The sequence below is a fragment of the Stegodyphus dumicola genome, chromosome 7, assembly GCF_044657685.1.
Source record: "Stegodyphus dumicola isolate Sdum_Otavi_A_Nest chromosome 7, ASM4465768v1".
NCBI classification, from domain to species: domain Eukaryota; kingdom Metazoa; phylum Arthropoda; class Arachnida; order Araneae; family Eresidae; genus Stegodyphus; species Stegodyphus dumicola.
This window is the reverse complement of record NC_140774.1, coordinates 136,102,390-136,124,663: the sequence shown is the minus strand read 5'-3', so window position 1 is coordinate 136,124,663 and position 22,274 is coordinate 136,102,390. Positions and strand designations below refer to the sequence as shown.

Genomic DNA, 22,274 nt, shown 5'->3' with positions numbered 1-22,274 from the left:
ACCCTTGAAAATGGCTCCAGTAAGCAACTATTATTTTCTCCCAATTAGACTTTTCTATCTATTATAAAGTGGAATAAGGAAACTTCAAGAAAATCAAATTCATCAAGACCGGCGTAAATAACTTTTAATTTTCTAAAATCTTTATATTTCTAAAGTCAAACTCCTAAAATTCAAAATTAGTTAACGCTTAAAGGTTTACTTTTTCTCATTTTATGATATAAAATCTTAACGGGAAATTTAAAAGCTTCTCGGATTTAATCCGCTCATTAACTAGTCTGACATGTTGTAATATATTTGTCATTAATCATCGTGGCGTTAAGACTTGAACCATTACCATTATAAATGGAAAAAATATAATTCAGGTGTTTATCTTTTAAAATATCTGACAGCCTTTTTAATCAATAGAAAATAAAAAAATATTCTAAATTTTTCGAAAGTTTCAATAGAAGAATATTATTATCATGGTAAAACTTTTTTTTTATTTTGTGATTAATTATATAGTATTAGATATTGTTTGTAAACAGCTCTTTTGAAAGACTCTTCACGTTTCTTTCCTTGCAAACTTTCTGACTGAAAGTGGAAAAGAGTCAAAGACTAGACAGTTCTTTAATGATAACCTAAGTTTTACCGATACCTTCAGTGCATTATGAAGTCCTCTGGCGTTGATATTTATTTACAGGCGACAAAAAGAGTTGTGTGTAAAAAGAAGTTTACTTATTTCTTTTTTTACGGTATATAATTAATTTCACTTGCGTAATATTTGTCATATTATGCAGTAATCTGGTTTTAGGCAAGGTTAAATAATTCCTATAGCATTATTATTCTGCTTTCGGCTTGTTGAACGGCAGAATGGGAAAATTGATCTTCTGAAAAAAGGTAGATTCTCAAGAGCAGGAAAAAAATATATGCAAAAGATTCAGGCAAAGTAGCCTTCAGGAAAAAAGTAGAGTAATATTTTGCGATTTAGTTCTTCTTATGGTAAAAGAGGGAATTCCTTGCTTTCTTCGGATTCTGATTTATTAAATCATTTTCGTAGCTCGTTGAGGAATAGGTGCAACAGAATGGATATTGCACAATAAAAAATAAGATCATTTTCTGAAGATTCGCAAGGTATCGGTGCAAACATCTGCCGATCTGAAATTTAAAAAATAAGTAAAAGAAGAAAAAGAAATTCTTTTGATCGCTGATGATAGGACGTCAGCTTCTATTTTGCATTTCGACTCCACTTTTTCTATGAATTGCCTTTGGACTTGTTAGTAGACAGAGAGATTTTCTGCGTGAACTATTTTATTAACAGAGTGATTTTTCAGGAATCGCTTTTTTTTTCCATTTCGTGTGCCGGGAGGTGTACGAAAGTCAGATTCTGTTTCCAGGCATAGATGTATTCAGAGTTGACGATTCTTACTCCATGGAATAGTCAAATGTTTTCTGATTGGGTTTCAAAAAGTAGTTTGAGATATCTCCTCTCTGCCAGTGGAAGATGGCGTGCGGCGTAATTATAGTAAGTTTCAAATGTGATTGATAATTTAGAAAATGATATACAGTGAAATGGTGGATGAAATTGCAGGCCTAAATAAAAGGAAACAAGATATATAGAAGTTTCTAATCAATAAAAAGAAAATGAAGAGTGATAAATGGTTAGGTGTAATCTTCGGACTGATGGTCTTAGTATTCTGATAGTGAAAAATAACCGGAGGAAACAAAAGAAAAAGCAGGAAGAGAGGAAGAAGTATGACGTAGATGAAATGGTGTGAATATGTTTTGGGGATGGAGAAAATAGGAACGTCGATAAAAGGACGGTGAATGACAATTTGTATGCATATCTAATTGGAATATTTTAGCTTGATTTGATATGAATAAACAGAAGGATAAACTTAGGAAGCAGACTAGATAAAAAATAAAGAGCATTGCTTGGCTTATGGGCTACTTACCCCCTTGCCAGCTGTAGTGTGTGAAATGTAAATCGTGCTTGAAAATGCTGTATCCAAATTCAGAAATCTGGTTGCTATTGAAAATGCCAATGATTAAGCATTTCGGAGTGCCTATGGTTCTAAACCATGTACTTTACATCATAAAAATATCTAAGTAGTGAGCAGAAATAAGGCAAATTGCATCAATAGAGGTTGCTATGGATGATGTCATTATGTCATCTACAACGTGAGAACAAACTGCTGTTCGTAAAGAATCTTCATCTAATGTACACATTTCGGATTCAATAAATATGTACTGCATAAAATCCCACATATGATCATCACGTACTCTTGCTGTAGAATGGATTGCTGTAAATTCAAATCTCACATCTTCATGTAAATTGTTATCCAGCTACTATTCAGAACAGATAAATAATACTTAAATATAAAACATATATCGGTTTAAAGAAAGTTTCATTTATTTTTCTCAAAACCTTTGAAGACGTCTTTTGGAAGCAACTGTTATTTTCTCCCAGCTAAAGACTTTTCTATTGTATTTTAAATTACATATGTTTTTAATGATTAACTGTGTCGTTGTTAAACTTTGTCAATTGAAAACCGAGTAAAAAAAATCTACGGCAGTAGAATGTTATTTTCTATTGCACAAGATTTTCTAGATAATGATATCTGAAAGTATTTATTTAAATTTAAGGTAAATAATTTGAATTATTTGAATCCAGATAAAATATTAAGAGGGTTTCTTTTGAAATACATGTGTTCTGCTCTTTTATCTGCCTACTGAATATGATGTTTAAGAATCAAAGTGTTTTTATCAACTGTTATTACTGTTCTTGTGACTTATCTCATTTGTCTGAGACGATCTTGCTGTATTGTACTGTATGTAACATTCATCTTTCTAACATCACTATCAGACAACAGTCTGACAGTAATGTAAAACAAATCCACGAATTTTATCGTGACGAAGAGCGCAGAACTGCGTCTGTCTTTGCCAGGGGCTTAGGTACGTTATATGCAACAGTACGACTTTTCTCAATTCTGTCCCATTTTTGAAGAAAATTCCACTGGGAGACGGACCAAAATGTCTCCTACTTCTTTTACCTTATTACCAAACCACTTAACAGTAATTTCAGCTTGCGAGTATTTTAAGTGCGTCCATGCCGTATAGATACTACCATCAAAGTATTCTCCGGAAGTTAAGTCCAACGATACTGCAACCAGCAACACCAATTACTAATCTAATCAAGGCGGCAAATTAAAACATCAGTATAATGACTGTGGATCTACTTGATTATCAGTTTAGAATTAAAAGGGTTTTATTGGTTAGAACCTTATTGCTTCACTTTCTTGTATTTCCTAGTGGTTCGTCGCTAATTATTACCATTTTATATTTTTGCACATATTGATCATTTAGTAGCTCTTTAGATGTCTCAAATTATTCTTCACAATCAGTCGTCCAAAAGAATTAGATTCCTTAAACCTATATGTGTACTATCTAGTTTAAACTTTTCAATACTTTTATATCTATAAGTTAGCTCGGATCATGCTAAAAATAGAATCGACTTGCTTTTCTATTATCAATGCTCCCTCTCTTCTCTGTCTCAACCAACATTGTCTCTGCCTTTTGTTGTGACATTGAAAACCTGAAAGATGGAAACAAATTTCCATGTGGCGTAATCTGTCAGATTTGCTATAGAATCCTATAGAAGTTCGGTTTCATAAAATCCCACTAAGGGTTGAGCAACTAAGCTGGCTTGAGCACTAATAATTTTACTCGGGTTTGATTTCCAGAGAGATGAATTTGCGAATGATAATGATTTCTTGCTAAACAAAGTAAATCCGAAGCAATTTTCATTATAATGTTAACCACGAAAGTAATCTTTATGTAAATATCCAGAAAAATGTAAAAATACCCAGAGTTTCTTAATTATGTTTTGGCTATTAACAAATACAAGTATATTTGCAGATGATGGAAGCTTTCTAGAAAAAATATAATGTTCGGCATAAAAATAGATCTCAAGTGATTTTTGAAGAATAATATATTGGTATGAAAACAAATATTGCAATAATAGTTTGGAAAATTACGATAAAATAAGATTTTACTTTACAGATAACCAAAAATAATGGCAGAATAAACATTGATATATTAAGAAAGGATTTTAAACCCAAGCAAAAAATTCAAGATTTTTATTTGGCTAAGGTTCTAAAAAACTCATTATTTCAATCAAATTATACGAAAACAAAAGCGTAATATTTATTTTAAATTCAATAGATTACACGTAGAATTTTAAAATTTCTAAAACACATAAATTCTGCTAGGTGAGCTTCAGAGGGAAACAAATGCGAATTCTTAATGAAATAAACATTTCTCTGGTTTTTTCTATTTCCTTTTGTCTTATGATAAATTTTAAATACTTTACGTATGAAAAAATCAAGGAAACAAAATAAACTAAATATTAAAGGAATAAAATTACATTACCTAAATCTATGAATATCGTAACTGAATAAGAAAATTTAAATAGGCTAACTAACAAGCTTTTACAAGATTGATCTTCAGGCCCAGTGGCCAAGTAGATAAGATCGCTGAACGTCGTAGTAGTTGGACCTGTATTCTGACCCAAGCAAAAGACTGTCTTCTTGGGTATTTTTGTGATTTTTCCCATGTAAAACGTTAATATTATCCATTCTCTTTTAGAGTCCTTCATGCGGCATTCCTCTGCCTTAGGTTTTAATTTGCTCAAATCATGTAACCTAACCACTTTTCGTTGCTGAGTTGCTGAATTCATTTTGATTTTCAATTTCAGTAAGTTGCTCTGATGATGCCTGCAATTAAAAGGAAAGATATTAAAATAATATCAGCATGTTGTTAGTTATAAAATGTATTTAATATATAAATTCAGACTGTACAGAGGCAGTTCGCACATTTTTTAGACGATTTTGGTAAGCGGTAATAAAAACTCGTTTGCTTCAAAAGAAGTAATTGCAATTGTACTATGTTTTCAAAAATCAAAATTATCGCATGTGGCTTGAAAGTTTTGTTTTTATTCAAAATGGCAAATTTAACAAAGCAGTGGTTCGAAGGCTACGTTTACGCTCTTTCCGAAGAGAAATATGCACACTCCGTTAACCAAAAACGATGTGAAAGTCATGGTTTTGTGATATCTAAAGCGTCGATAGGTAATATCATCAGCAAGAAATGAAAAAAAACGTCAAATTGGAGTCTCAAGCGGGACAAAAAATCCAAACAAGTATTGCAAAGGTACGTTGTTCAATGTTAAAAGAAAATCCCCTTAGTCAAACGACAGTTGCAAAATCATTAAAATGCTCGGTGTCCACTGTAAACTAAATGATAAACGTTGATTTAAATCTTAAGAAAGCGAAAAAACGCAATGTGCATCGTCTTCTTCCAAAGCATATCGCTCAACGCAGGACACGCTGCAGAATTCTATATGAGAAACACTTATTCAAAGAAAAATGGAAAACAATTGTCACAATAGATGAAGCATGGGTGCATTTAAATGATTGTAACAAAAAAGAGCCATTTATTATCATAAAAGGGGAGAAACAAATTTAAGTGCATGGTTTAAAGAATCGAAAGATTTTCTAAGGGATTCATGATTCTTGCTGGTTTTTCTTATAATGGCAAGTTAAAAATGTCAGGATTAACTCCAAATACTATCAAGAACATATTTTATCGACAATTTATCTGAATAAAATACCATCGCTTTACCCGCAGTGCCATCAATCTGTGAGACTCCAGTAGGACAAAGCTAGCAGTCACACATCAAAATCCACTGTAAATTTTCTAAAAGAAATGGAACAAAAACTAGTATCAAGGCCATACCCTTCACTGATATCCCTACTAAATCTCCCGATGTGTCACCTATGTATTTTTCTGCTTTCGGACTTTTAAAAACTGCATTATCCAAACGTTGTCCCAAACCCTTAACAGGACTCGGACTAACAGGAAAGCTATTTGGGAGGAATGGGATAGAATATCTCTTCTACCACTTCAAAAGGCATTATTATCCTCGAAATTGCGGTGTCAAAAGATAGTTCAGAATAAGGGATGTCAAATAGAACATTTAAAACACAAGAATTGTATGTAATTTAGTTTTGTGAATACAATATACATCGTCTAAAATATGTGTGAACAGCCTCTGTAAAATTTCTGTATAATAAATCTCTTTTGCAAGTTAGATGGACATTTTCTAGTATATTTGATCTTTGGTTTCCAAGTGTCATTGAAACTATTTATCTCAGTTTGGGTCTTAATGCTTTACTTTAATGCTTAACGCTTTTAAATACCAATACTGACACGACCGAGTTCCATAAACAATGGAATACTGGGAGAGACAGAAGTTAGTTTCATTTGTTTTATTCAAAATGTGTCAGAAAATAGTAAAAGTGTCAAATCGAAACATTTTTCACGTTAAATGAATCCGACAGTAAAATGAATTCACCTTTTGCAGTAAAGGGAAGTTGCAAAATTGTCTTCGAAGCAGTTATCCACCAAGCTCGCTGTATTAACTACTCGCTGTAAATTAATTACTTTCCAGAATAAAAATTCATCTCTGTGATCAACATTATTGATGTTGTAGAATTCCTATGTTGATTAACCAATTATTATAACTTAAACCTTTACTATAACTTCTCCTTTCCGTAGCCTCACCAGGAAGCTTATTGAATACAGAGCTCTTCGCTGGACGCCTGCAATTTACGTTCTGTCGCCCAACTCTGCCAGTGAATATTAAATAAAGTAAAGGTTATTTAAACCTTCTTAGGAATTTGTCACAATATTTCAAACGGAGCGATTACTCACTTGTCAGAAATTTAATAGATAGTAATAGATTAGACAGTCTTTAGGGTTAGAAGGATTTTGAATTAGTCTACGCCTTAGGACCCTATAAAGTTTATTCTCTCTATATATATTTAGAATATTATTCACTTAAATGTTTCCTGATAATTGTTTAATGTTAAATGATGTTATTCAGTGGTTAATTATTCTTTTCATTTTGTGATTACTAGTCAGTATAGCATATGCAATATTTCACAGTACAATTATCTAAAAAAGACAAATATTTTAAAGTGTTACGTACTTCATCTTACTTTTGCAGTGTGTTTGGAACCAATGGGACTTGAAAACGAGCTCCTGCCAGACAGTCGAATTACAGCATCGTCTTCCCTATCAGAGATTAGAAGTCCGCCTTCTGTACGTTTGAGCAGTGATGCTTCGTGGTCACCAGCTACAATAGACGAACCACAGTTTCTTCAGGTATTCTTTTTGATGAAGTTGATCATGACTCTAGTACTATAATTTGCAGTTTTTCTCATTATTTAGTTCTACTCATGTAAAATTTGGAAGGAATTTTCACATCTTCCAATTAAAGTTAACTCCTTAAAGTATTTGCATACAGTTCCCTAATTTATCATTTCCAAGTAAATTTAATGTCTAAGGAGTGAAATTTCGTATATCTAGGATTTCATTTCCTTAGTTTTGGGATAACTATTATTTTGCGGATACTTATTAGTTATCCACATAATAGAAAGTGAGATAATTATTAATCTCACTTCTTTCGCTTTCTTCATTAAGTCGAATGCAACTTAAAAGTAGTATATAATTATTTAAATAAAAAAATGAGCTCCTGCCAGACAGTGGTCAGACATACATTGAACTTAATATCAAATTTTAAAATTTCGAATAAATTTTACTATTTCTTGATTCTGTGAATTGCTTTCAGCACACTTCAGCTTCAGGTTATTGTGCTTCGACTGCTCTTTCTCCCTAAACCTGAGAGAAAAGTGCTGGAAACTTTTCGATGCTTTGTGTCGAAAAGTAATGACTAACCTTAGATGAATTTATATACATCAAGATGTTACTAAATCCGTTTTATGGGAACTTTGTTCACATATGTATAGAACGTTTTTACATTTATCTTATAAAACCATAATTAGCATTTGTAAGATTTTCACTTCCGAAGGCATAATTAATAAAATAACGGATTTTCATACCCCGTTTTTAACTGGTAGACTTTTTTTATTTAAATAATTATATACTACTTTTATTAGAATACAGATGAAACATGTAGCACTGTGTGTAAAAGTTTCCTCTTATATCCATACAAAAAAAGTTTCGTTACAAGACATAAATGCAGAAAAACCATGAAGTACTCTTGAATATTCTCGGCTATATGCATTAAACTGAAGATTGTATGTGTCGTCTTTACGACTTTTTCTGCTGTTTTTGTATGTGCAAAATGAAGCATTGCTACCACATGTCATTTTTGAGTGAATAGAAAAGCACATGCCATAGTCAGTTACTTTAGAGTAGGAACTTCAAAGCCTTCCCATCTTATGTTTGCGATCATAACGTTTGTTATCTCCTGTTTACGATCGTCATCGCTGTACCGTATTTATTTCCTGTACTTCTTTTGAGGATATAGTTCAAGTTAACATTCTTCCACGCTCTCTATTAGATTTCTTTACCGGAATTATTTCTTATATTTCATTTTATATATTAACTTATAAGTGTTTTTACAATGAAAAGCATAATACATGTAACAAGATATTCTAATTTTTATATTAAACTTTTTCTTTAGAGAATCAGTCGATTTTGATGCCTTGTAAATAGTATCAACTGCTGGAATAATTTAACCTTCTACTGCTTCTACTGCTTAATTGAGGTTTATTCCAGAATCGAAGCACGCATAAGAGAAATGAAGTGGGGGAAAAATTAAAAGACTCATCCTTTTTCCCCAGCTTTTGTTTCCGTAGTTACAAGTCAAATCGAGGGACGGAAAATAATCTTGAAGTTCATATTTTAAAAGCAACAGATTATAGAAAGCGTTTCTATTATTAATCCTTATATCGAAAGAGAATTGCATGAAAATGTGCGTTTAAAAAGTACAAACATTACACAAGCGAATGCTTCGTAAAGCAAACATATAGTGTAAAAAACAAACCTGTAATATTAGTAAGAATAAAAAAAACTTCCATTGTATACGGAAGTCTATATAATACTGTTGTAGATCCTCAGACGCGAAATTAATGATTATAAATCTTGCAAGGCGAAATTTGACTACTAACCATGCAAATTCAGGATAACCTTACGATTTTTTTCAAATGAGTATGATCTCAAAGTTTGTTTCCTGCCTACTAAGATTTCGAATTTTCCTTCTTATTTATGCCACAGACACGATGTTCTGTTCCATTCCATATCAAATCTACTGAAGCAGCATAAGTGCATGGCATGAAGTCTGTGAATGAGACCCAAAGAATAGGTGGATAGAAGATGAAAGATCTGACAAGGTCAAAATTGTCCAATAAAAATCTGTTACGGAAGTCATAAAAATGGAAGATAATACCAAGGCAAGAGTGAGATGGAAACAGATAAGGCAAAATAGAGGGGAAACAATGTTTGCAAAAATACGGCTGTACAGATTACTTAGTTTTAGCTTATACGAGAAATAAAAATATATATGAGTAAACCCTAATTGGAGAACAAACCATGAAACATAACTAAAACTGCAGGGAAGATGTAAATAAATGTATGTGATGGAATAATGGTACAAATGAGACAAAGGGAAATATATTTGCAGTAGGCATATTATATATAAATAGTCCAGTAAGAATATTATATATAAATATTATGCTAAGCATATAAGGTATTTCTCCTACTTTCCTAGGGTGTCTTCGTGGTATAGTGGATCTGCACGCTGGACCGGTATTCCAGAGGTCCGTGGTTCGATTTCCGGCAAAGGCGTTTGCTAATTTTACATCTTGTCTGCTTTCAAAAATATACCTAATGTCTCTACAAGCATACCGAAAATGTAACGTGCTACAAATACATGTTGAAAAGTAAATCTAATGCTTGAAAAGTGGTACTTTCATCTTGCAAACGCAGTTAATTAACTAGATTTTGGTCTATGATAAATTCGAAGATGAGAGAAAATCAAGAAAGAAACGAAAGAAATATATAGAAAGAGATCCTCCTCTGTGAGAACTGCACCTATCTCTCAGGGACTTCACCTACTACTCACGTAAGTGCTGCCACCGGCCAAGTTGCTAAGTTAGACCTGGGTTCAATTCCATGCGAGCGGGCTGGCTGCCTGAGTATTTTCGAAGTTTTCCCCGTCTTTAACATAGATACGAGCCACTTTCTCTTACAAAGGCTTCCAGAAAAAGCATCCCTTATCTTAGGCAGATAGCCTTTGCATGCTTTCCCGTAGTCAAATAAACCAAACTAAAATTCATGAAGGAACCAAATTTGTAATTTATTAATAGCAAAAATGGAGAGGAATTATACACTTTTAAAAATGATACAGCTTCCTTATATTCACTAGAAAAGTCGTTTTAAAAAATGTTACTGTACATTCCATTCAAAACTTCCAATTTATATTTAAACCCATCATTTAGAAAAGTTGTTATGTAGAGATTAACACACTACAGTACGTAATCCAAATTATAATATTACAATTGTTTGACTATTTACTTGCAAATTGTGCGAGAACCATCAAAATATGAATCAATAGTCAACATCTGTTATTTAATTTTATCTTGAATTTTGCAGCTATAAATTATATGTTGTACTGCTAAAATCTATGAACAGAGAGTTTGCTGCTTATCAGGTAGTCGCTTCCATAGTGATCTCTGAAAGATATTTATGTATTTAATTACGCCAAATATTTTGATGGTTCTCGAACAATTCGCAAGTAAATAGTCAAACAATTGTAATATTATAATTAGGATTACGTACTGTAGTGTGTTAATCTCTACATAAAAACTTTTCTAAACGATGGGTTTAAATATAAATTGGAAGTTTTGAATGGAATGTACAGTAAAACGACTAAATTTTTAAAACGACTAAATTTTTAAAACGACTTTTTCTAGTGAATATAAGGAAGGTGTATCATTTTTAAAAGTGTATAATTCTTCTCCATTCGACACACACTAGGGTTCTTTTTATCAACCGAGCAGTAAAGTGGTCAGTAAAATGAAGGGTACGTCAAAAGCATGTATATGCACTTTAATGAAAGGAAAGTCTTTATTGCATGTTAACGACAATTTTAAGTTATTATAATCATTGGTTAGGTTAAGTTTAAATAAATATTCCTATACCCTTACTTGTAGGTTAGTTAGAGTGCTTAAAGTGTAGAGCGATGGCCTTTAGCGGCCAGCTACATAGCACAACGACAAGTGGTTGCTTGAACAACGTTGGTTAAAGTGCCCATAGGGATTGCTGAACTTGCAGCTGTAATTTCTTGACGAAGGTCCTTTCTCGTAACTAGTTTCCTGCTGTACACAATAATCTTCAAGCTTTCTCAAAGTCATTTTCAGTTACTATCATCGTTCTCGCATCATATACACTGGCTTCCAAAAGTTAAGCAACAAATTGAAAACTAACAATAAATCGGTTAAAAATAGTATTTAATAGTCGTTAAAAAATAAAAACACTGTTGTCTATCAATGCATTCTTTTCGAAAACTTTAATGCAAACCACTTGTGAAATACCTCATCACATGACTGGTTATGAAACAAAGGTTTAACATAATATTTGCTTTGGTCCGATATTTTGCAAGAAAGATTAACCGAATATGACTGTTGCAACAATTGTTTCTGTGTAAATGGAATGGATATTTTCGAAATGACTCCTAAAATATTTTTAGAAACTTCTCCAATAGCAAAATAAAGAATTAATTTCAGTCTGCTGCTTCATATTCGGCAATTGATAAATTTGTACCTTTAAAACTACAAAAGGCATTTCCAGGTATTTTACATAGCAAGTGTTCTTGTTCATACTAGAATAACATGATTTATAAATTTCAGAATCGTTATCTTAAAATGGATGCAAAGCACCTAGCTTGCAAAATTATTTAAATAAATCTTTTACTTGCATACAAAATAGGCACACGAGAAAGAAAAAACAACAATTGGCATAGGTTTTTATTTTATAAAAACTTTCAGTGCTTCAAACATTATCGCCTGTTTCATGTAGAACTAAAATGAAAAACAAGTACCGGAAACAGAAGGAAAGATTGAAGAAATTTCGAGAACAGGTGCCATCTATAATGAAGGAGAAAATAAAAATAACGGAAAGAAATAAAACAGTTTTTGCGTTTCTATCTAAGGATTGAAAATGGAATCAGAAATTATTTATTTATAGTTGGTTAGGAATGATGGGTTAGTGTTAATTTATAGTTGGTTAGGAATGGTGGGTTAGTGTTATGGAAAGGGTACCTAATTCACCTTACGAAAAGTTTTGGATGATTTTGGGAAAGGCAAACTTCAGTGGTTTGCAGCCTATTAATGCAGAAAAATGAATGATTTATTTGTTTCCTTTTTTTCGAGCGTGAAATTCATATTCCTTGATGTGAAATTTTAAAACGGGTTTTATTTGTCCACATTGACGAAGATTGCAAGATTGCTAGAAACTGCTCAGGAATTTCTAGCAGATGTGGGCTATTAACGGACAGAATTGTGTGTTTCATATAGAGAAGGAAACCTAATATGGGCATTAAATTTATGTAAAATACCGTACTTTACAATTGAATACGAGTAAAAAAGGAATAATAATCAAATTATTATTATTAATTCCAGCTGAATAGTGTTTTACCTTACTAACTTACTAATACTGATCAATCTTTCAACTGCTCAAGTAATTTGAGAAGAAAACTGTCTCGATTGCAGTTCCTTTCAAATAGCTGAATTATTGATCAAGGATTAACAGCAGCCTAGGGTATTTAATCGTGTTTTCAGTTTTAATATGTCTTTCTCGCTGAAGTTTCTTCTTACATATTTTACCTATTCAGTCAAAATTATAGTTATACACCTTTTATCTCATACGTTTATAAAAGAACAGTTTTCTATTTGAGAGAGCTCGTAACTATTACGTTACATTATTTGCTGCCATGTTTAAAGAACTTATTATCAACTAAATAATTGCAGGGTTATTGTGTTCCTAGAAAAGCAACATAAAACGATAAGGGGAAAAAATAAATATCATATTTAACTTTTCTATTACTATCCCAGTTTGGGTAGTCAAATGGCTAAACCGCGAACTATTGAGAGTTACTGAAGCCTAGAACGCAAAACAAAATATCAAGACAGTATTCTTTATTCTTTCACTGCTTAATTAACAGAAGATGGGATTTGTCTTTCCTGCATTCAGCATGATATTGATGCAATTATGGCATAGACGTGTGTAAATATTTGTTTGTATTAAGTAATTAGTAATTGAATAAGATATTTCTGTATTATCTCGTCGAAGGGAAACATTCGCCATGTACCAAGATATAGCACCAATTAATCATAAGCATGACATAATAGCACGTTCATAACATTTGCAATTCCGTTTGATGTAACCCGATTGGTTCTTGATATTTTTTTTGGGGGGGGGTTAATGAACAAGGGTATAAAGTAACTGTTGTTGCTGTATTTTGTTACTCTCATTTTGAAACAAAATGGTTAACATTACGGACCTACCCTCCATAGAACAGCAAGCAACAGATTATCTTCAAAGCTATGGGATCTTACGATCCACAAAAATTTATATAAATACATACAACATGATCAGCTGAATATGGCCGACAAAATAGTAATAGACTAGAAAAAATACGCGCTGAATGTTTATACTAATAGCGTTCCAGGCAGAGATTTCAGTAAAATCGGAGGGCTTACAAAATAGTAGAAATCAACGAAATTCATATTTACGAAGCGCAGAAATGAAGCGGCCGAATACTTATTGTTTATTAATGAGGCAATACTTCCTTCAGAATTCCGCAGGAACGATTGGTAGGATTTCCGTTAGTTTTCAGGGTTTGATGGTATGCAACTTTCACGGTCGACGAGGTAATACGTAAGTACCCAGAATAATCATCTCATCATATTTGCCCAGCACGACTTCTGGATTCTCCTCCTCGTCAGTTTTCTTCTGTAGGACTCAATAAAAATCATAGTTAATTTGGGTAGTAAATGAGCATAGCATAAAATAAAATCCCTCACTGATCAAAGCATAAATATTCAGACAGCAATACACTGTACTAGGCGTTCAGAGAGAAAACCCCGAGAGACTCACTGTTTGAGAGACTCAAGAGTCATTTCAGTAGATAATGTGAACAGTTACATGCTCTTCTTCATTTTATAATTCCCTGCACAGTAACAATTTTATTTCTTTGCACATTTGGTGACGAAACAAACCAGCTGAATGAGTTGTTTGGAGTTTTTCTTCTACCTAAGTAAATAGAAACCAATTTTCCTTAGAAATACATCCACAAAAGAGTTTTCTTCTAGGCCCATACTTCTAGGCGCTTAAGTATCAAAATTAGGTAGCTAATATAATTAAGTATCGCAGTACTTAAACAGAAATTTGGGGAAGGGGAAGATAAGAAAATAAGTAATTAAACAAATTAAAAGAAAAATATCTTAAAAGCCCTTATTTTTTCGCAACCTCAAAGACGATTGCAACGTTGGCCAAATATTGGGTTTGCATAAATGTGTTCCCTCCTAGTTTTAGGAAGGACTTGGACCAAACTTTTTGATTTCTTTTGAGATTCCTCTTACAGTCTTGAGCTTTTTACAAGTAACCTTGTCCTTAAAAAAGGTCAAACAGTTCCATCCCAAAATGTGTAGTGCATGACTTCACATTCACTTCTATTAAATCATATTTGAAAATAAAGTAATTTAAATTATTTAGAAATATATTCGTTGTTTTAAACCATTCAATTTATTAAACAGTTAAAATTTGAAAAGTAAATTAATGATATCGTGTGATGTTGAAGGAAAGCATTCTAAACACGGTTTATTCGCCAGCTGCGTGGAGACTACTGCTACTATTACTCATCGCTGAGCAAGCTCCCGACCACGGTATTTACCATACGGAATATTATCACCTACGATCTTATTACAACCAAACTCCAGCTAAGGGCTGGGATGACAGAACAGACACCATTGTTATATTTCAATAGAAATATGATGATATACGTAACATGAGCAAACAATGCTCTTGACGACAGTACATGTTTACAATGTACAGACATCTTTATGATGGTGTTTCACAAATGAACAAAGTATTGCGTTACATAAGCTGAAGACATATTATGTGCAATATTAATGTAAATGCACCAGTCAGATACACTTTTAAATTAATCAATATAAATCTCTAGTATCATTTCATTCTTAACATAAATTAAGAATAAAATGGTACTAGAATAAGAATAATATGCAACTAGATATAAATGCAGTTTAATATAAAAATAAAGGAAGGTCATAGGCATAATACAGATGGAACTATTATGATACTAGTTCAAGTTCACAACATATATACATAGTAGATATATGCGTATTGCCAATATGTGTGCGGATTATTGCATTTTGATTAACACTTTGTATCAAGCGGTTTACTATGCTATGCAGCAGTCAAAATATTATAGGGGCTGAAATGTTGCATAAAACGGCAGAGGGTGTTTTACCAGAGAAGTTTACCGGAGAAGCTTCTTACAAAAACATCTTTCTGTGACAAAGGAACTGTGCGGCAGATAAGCGGAATCCCAAATATTAGGTCAGTTTAAGTACTTGTAACTTTTAATTGACCAGTTATCTTATTAATTTGGCTTTTCTACACTTCTATTCTTGTCAATTTCGACTAAAATGCAAATTAGTTTACAGTATAATTGCATCAGATTTCAAAGTTTATCAGAGAACATATTTGGCAATAAAGGTGGCTATTATTTTACTTTAATGATGTAGATAGCTGATATAATTAGCTGGCTATCGAAATTTTGCTTTTCATGGTTTTTTTCGCAAGATATTGGTCACAGGAATAAAGCAATAAGTTTTGTGCCAACTCCTGAAAATGAATGCAACTTTGGGGGTCATAGACTCTTTACCAAGCGGCAGGCAAGGTACAACCGGCGATGCTGCAAGTCATGGCTGAAAGTCTTAGCCCATATCCTTTGCCTACCTAGTAGCCTTTTCTAGGGAGACGGCTTCTCGACAAATCCCCTAGAATTTGGAGGTGTTAGAACCGGCGTCTAATAATGACTAGCCCGTCACCCTATTCTTTCGGATAGATAATAATTAGAAAACCGACCCTGTATTTTACACCCCAGAGCCGAATCTGCCACAGCACAGATCTCAACCAATGCAATAAACGACCAAAACGGACAGAAAAGCAATCCGGCAATCTTTTACAATAATTAAGACTTAAATTGCATTTTACACTCAATAGCGTAACCGTATACTCTTACAGATTTCCTTGTTTCATAAAATAATTAAAGACAGATTATGATGTTCTTAGGCAGCTAGCCATCTCTCGACTGTTTGTACGACAAGCAGTTTCATGCGTTTATGTTATAGATAGGTTTTACGTTTGGCTCAATGGTATCGCTTGCTAAGATGTATGAATAATAAATGCATAGTAATGAAGCGTAATTTAACTGCCTACAAAGTTTATAAAGAGTTCGTTACAGAAGTTTATAATATCAATATATATCCTGTTTGCTTTAAACCAAGGATGTCAAACTCGCGGCCCGCGGGCCGCATGCGGCCCACAACAAATATTTTTGCGGCCCGGCCAATATATCGGCAAATAATATAGAATGATAAAATAACATATCGACGAAGAAAAAAATGAAATGTTTACTGCTAAGTAATTAACGATAATTTATTCAGTGTTGTTAGATTACTCACAGCGAGCTGACACACACACTACTTAAATTACAAATGCGTGTGAATAGCTTGCGTTCAGCTACCTTCGGCTTTTGGGGGACACGTGCACTCAGAACTTGTACGCATCCCCCGATAGCCGAATGTGGCCGAACTCATGGTCTCAGTTTTCCAATCATAGTTTTGGACGATATATTGGTGCATGCATGTACATGCACTTTGCTTTATTATTAATTATTACTTAATTCATATTGTTACGGATTTCATAGTTATTTATTTAGTTAGTTTTTTTTTATTTAGAATTGTAATTAGATTTGCTTGTGAAGGCTTTACAATCAATTTCATTGTCTCGAAATACAGTTGCGGAAAGAGTTACTGATTTAGCCGAGAATTTAAGTGATCAGATCAAAGCAAAATCATCTAGTTTTGAAAGTTTCTCCATTGCCTGTGACGAGAGCACGGACATTAGTGGCAAAGCTCAATTAGCAGTGTTTATTCGTTCTTGTGACAAGAATTTTAACATTTTTGAGGAATTACTGGAACTAATACCGATGCCTGGTACTACTACATGTGACATGCGACGGGGAACGTGGGCACCACCCCTTTACCGTCGGTTAATTGGTGCAGCACCACGTCCACCAATATCTAGAGTTGAACCTTGAGTCTTTCAAAAGAGCAGTTACATGGCCATACAAGGGCTGTTAATATTTAGTATTACATTCTTGTTTGCTGGTTAACATAGTCTATGGATAACGTGATTTACAGAGTTACATATGTAAATCACTTTATCCGGAATCATGTAAATCACGTTATTACATTGTATGCCGGAAATGAGAGACTTTGTCTCTCATTTCCGGCATACAATGCATATGCATTACCTGAATTACATTAATCTTACATTGCGTTGAATTACTTTTGTGTACAGTTACAGTTTTTAGTTGTACATTTCAATAAATATACCTACATTACTTGTAGATTGCATATAAATACAGTTTGCATGTACAGTTACATATGCCAATATTACATGTAACTTACGTTACATTATTTTTATATACATACATAGTCAGGCACGCCTGCTTCACATATTACTTAATTTTACCTACACTGCTTAACCTTAGGTTACATATACTTGCAGTTGCATACAGATACATGCAGATACATTCTGATTAATTTTTAGATACAAATATTTACAAACATAATAGTCTTACAGGTTACTTATATTACATGTTATTTGGGTACTTCTTGCATAATTTTCCAGTACATGAAATAGACATTCCAATATATACATTGCTTTGCGTTAGACATCCTATATCCCTTATTCATAATACAAAACATATATGTTACCCATGCATTTTTATTAGATATTTCTGCATTTATATTGCATTACTTTAAATTGCATAACTTACTTATACATAGCTTACTGATACACAAAAATATTTACTTATTACACTACATATATTACACTCCCTTACATTACTTTGCTTACAGATATATGCACTTTCATACATTCGTTATGCCTGCATTATATATCGGTTCATTATATATGGTCTTACGGTATAATTTGCCGAAATTTACTGGTACTACTACAGGAGAAGATATCTTTAATTGTGTTTTTGGACTTCTGCAGAAATACAATCTACCTTTGGCAAAATTAAATTCTGTAGCTACAGATGGCTCTCCATCAATGACCGGGAAAAACAAGGGCTTTAGCATTACTAAGAAAAACACTTAGTGAAATTCACGGTTCAAACATTCATCATATGCATTGTATTATACATCAAGAAGTTCTATGCACGAAAGTAATAAATATGGAGAATGTTTTGTCATATATAAAAAGATGTTTGTTATAAATTTTATAAGATCTCGAGGTTTAAATCAGCGTCAATTCACTGCTTTCTTAAGTGAGTTAAATAGTGAATATTCGGGTTTGTCCTACTATACCGAGGTACGTTGGTTATCTTGCTCCAAGATTCTCAAACAAGTCTGGGATTTGAAAGAAGAAATATGTCAGTTTTTAAAAACGAAAAATCAAGACGTAAGTTTGTTTTACGATCCAATATGGATACAAGATTTATCTTTCTTGGTTGATATAACCAAACACTTAACCGATTTAAATTTATCGTTACAAGGAAAAGATCATATCATTACGAACATGTTTGACATAATTAAAGCATTCAAATGTCAACTAGTTTTTTGGGAAAAACAACTTAAAAATGAAGATTTGACGCACTTCCCGACGTGCAGCATGAACAAATCAAGTTTAGATGATACTTGTTCGTATCAAAAATACGCAGAAAAAATTGCAAATTTAACAACTGAATTTGAAACGAGGTTTAATGATTTTAGTTCCCTCGAAGACAATTTTTTTTTTTTTTTTTTTTTTTTTTTTGTTTTCTCGATTTTCTCAATAAGTATTGACTCAGTACCCAGCCATATGCAAATGGAGGTGATCGAGATTCAATGCAACTCAAATTTGAAAGCAAAATTCATTGAAGTGGGAGTGCCTGAATTTTACAAATATTTACCAGCCAGGTTTGAAAATACTCGAAAATTCGCATATGAAATTATTTCCATGTTTGGTAGCACTTATCGGTGCGAGCAGTTATTTTCAGTCATGAAAGGTAATAAGTCTCCTATTAGAAACCGTATTAATGATGCTCACCTTGGGTCAGCGTTGAAAGTTATCACTGCAAACAAAATTTCTCCTGAAATAGGAAAGATAATAGCAGAGAAGAGATGTCAAGTATCAGGACGTAAAGATTAAATTTTTCTTGTTCTTTTCTATATAAATATATATATATATATGTTTATTATTGTATTATTCGAAATAAATCTACGTTTCTATGAATATTGATTAATTTTTTTTTTTTTTTTTTTTTTTTTTTTTTTTTTTTTTGAGGCCCGCCTAAAGTTAAACCTTGTTTGTTTGGCCCAGGTGTACCTATTATATGTAAAATATTTACATATAATACGTACACTATTACACCCATTTATGAGTTCGACATCCCTGCTTTAAACCCTGCCTTAGATACGCATACACTTCCTGGCACTTGCAAGGCGGTGAATCTTTAAAACACTTAACGCAGAGTAGAATACTTTAAGATACGCTCGAATTGCTGGATTTGCTGTGAACTTACATTGAAAAAACTATTTATTAAACTACACAAATTACTTAAATTTCATGCATTTCTTTTATTAAATGGTGTTTTATAACATCAAGAGGCATAGTATTTATTTCTAGTCAATAGTTAAAGGACGTGCGCTTTAAAGGCCGATACAAAATGACTATTGTTTAGTACAATCGATACAACTCGATTATCTGGATGCGAATTATCCGATTTGCAGGTTATCCTTGCTTGGTGATCCGATGTACGTACACTCAATATGGTGTGCGGAAGTGTGTAAAAACAAAAATGCGAAAGTCCGAGTATGCTTTAAAAAAGTGTTGGATTGCATTTTTAGGGTGAGGTTCAAAGATTACCCCATGCAACTCATTTTTCGCATTAAGAGCGTTCGTTTTTAAGAAATAAAGACATACAATGTGCATGAAAATTCACAATATGGATTATCCGTGACCTGCTTCCCTGGCATTAGTGCAGATAATAGAGAGGACATTGTACTAGGCGACGATTCTATTTAAAAGTCTTCTGTAAATTTAGAAAATAATTTCTTTCACATTTTTAATTTTTTATCTTAAAAATACAAAGACAATTCAATTTGAAAGCACTCCATAAACTCAGCAACAAATTCAGATTATTAAGTTTTCCTTAATGATTTTGAATTCCAGCTCATTGCACTAAGAAATCACATATAACTGGGCATCTCGCAACAATTTTACGGAATCCCAATCTTGATCCTCTTTAGCATCAAGTAAAATGTACTATCTGATAATGTACCTTTTTCAATGGCACATTGCACCTGTAGCAAACGTTTAGCAACTTCAGACATATCACCGGCTGTCTGATACCTCTTTGAGCGCAGTATGAATTTGGACATGATCTGTACCACAACTGCCGTACGATCAATCTCAGCCTATCTAAGCTGATATCAGATCAACTGATTTTGGGCGGGGGGCTAGTGTAATGATAGTCAATGTTTTCTGCTGTCTGCTGTCTGCACCCCTTTTCGTCATTCCTAAACCATCATTCTTCCTTCCTTTTCCAGATGTCGAAAAGTATATCTACATTTACTCAGATTTAGATTATTATTTAATGCATTTTATAAATTAAACAAGGAAAAGTACACAAAATGTTGATAAAGAACAAAACTTGAAAAGTAGTTTTATATATCCGTAAACTAAAACTAAATGTTTAACAGGTAAATAAAAGCCCGACCTCATTCCATCCCAAGGAGGGATTCCCCTACACCTCGATTTAGAAACCCTGTTCTAGTGCTTTCATGCATAACAGACCAGTGGTTGCGCCTTGGTGCAGTTCCTGGTTATTGCCACATCAGAAGCAGAATAACTTAGTCTGCGTTAATAATACATCCAGATTAAGTTGTTAATTTTGCCACATTAACTCTCTTTATTTTCGGCATACTTTTGCAGATCATTCTTTGTTGCTTTTGTCTGCTTTGGGTTTACTTGTTAATAAGTGAATATGTAATTCTTTGGAAAGGAAATGAGAGTATATGCTTTTTCTCTTCTGTTTTTGTGCCTTTATCCATTAATAGTTCATCCATATTCTTAAGTACGTTTAAATTAAATAAATAAAATGTAAATTTTCAATATATTGCACTGGCATCTTAGACTTTTTTATTCAAAAATAAAACTTCATATAATGTCACACATGATTAATTTGGTAACTTGTTTTATCCTCTATGTATATCAGTTATTCGGAATCCACTTGTAGGGTTCTGGTATTGTCTACATCAGGGGTTCTCAACCGGGGAACCCTATCAACATTTTATTTAACTGCTCAGTATTTAGTTTTAGTTTATGAATGTAGGAAAACTACTTTTATTCAAGTTTTGGTATTTGTCAGCATTTTACATACTTTTATCGTTTAATTCATAAAGTATGTTAAAAAATAATGTAAATCTTAATAAGTGAATATGTAATTTTCAGTTTGGGGAAAGGAGAGGGAATGAACTTCTAGCGGTGGTAAAAGCGGTGCCGGGGAAAAAGCATCTGAAAACCCCTGATCTAGAAGCATATCTCAATGTCGTGTAGAGCCTACTAGTCTGGGAAGAGAGTTCTTGCTTTTTTCTGAAGCAGATGACGAAGTCCTACGAAAATTAAAATAACCTTTCTGTTTAACTCTTAAAAGGGCAGAAGGCACTATCTGTTCTATAGATGAACCTCCGCTACTTCTGAGTGTTTAAATTAACATAAGATAACCTTAAAGTCAAATATAGGTAACGTAGTTTGAGATTACATGCACAATAAACTGACTCAAGGTATTTAATGGTGAGTATTTTAAACGTTGGCTAGCAAGACACTCAAGCCGGAATAAAACTTTGACAGAGCTGGCGATAGTATATAAAAGCAAGGCGAGGCTGCCAGAAGCTCTAAATCTGCAAGTAAATCCTGCACCCAATGGGCTTGAATATACAACAACTAATTTGCATTCTAATGAAGACTACGGAAAGCAGAAGTAAAGTTCATGTCATAATAACTGACTATTTAGTATAAAATTCTACTCAAAGTATTATCAATTTAAAACAAGCAACAACTAATTCCAT

At 32.9% G+C, this 22,274-nt stretch overlaps 1 protein-coding gene across 3 annotated transcripts in view; it reads left to right on the top strand.

The window, feature by feature from the left end:
* The window catches only part of LOC118189478 (hemocytin-like), a 728,690-nt gene that overhangs the window by 527,556 nt on the left and 178,860 nt on the right, over positions 1-22,274 (top strand). For all 3 annotated transcript variants that reach the window (XM_085820839.1, XM_085820840.1, XM_085820838.1), the window contains exon 67: positions 7,046-7,203. In XM_085820839.1, the coding sequence (XP_085676965.1) occupies positions 7,046-7,203 (158 nt within the window). The remainder of the gene's footprint in view (positions 1-7,045; positions 7,204-22,274) is intronic.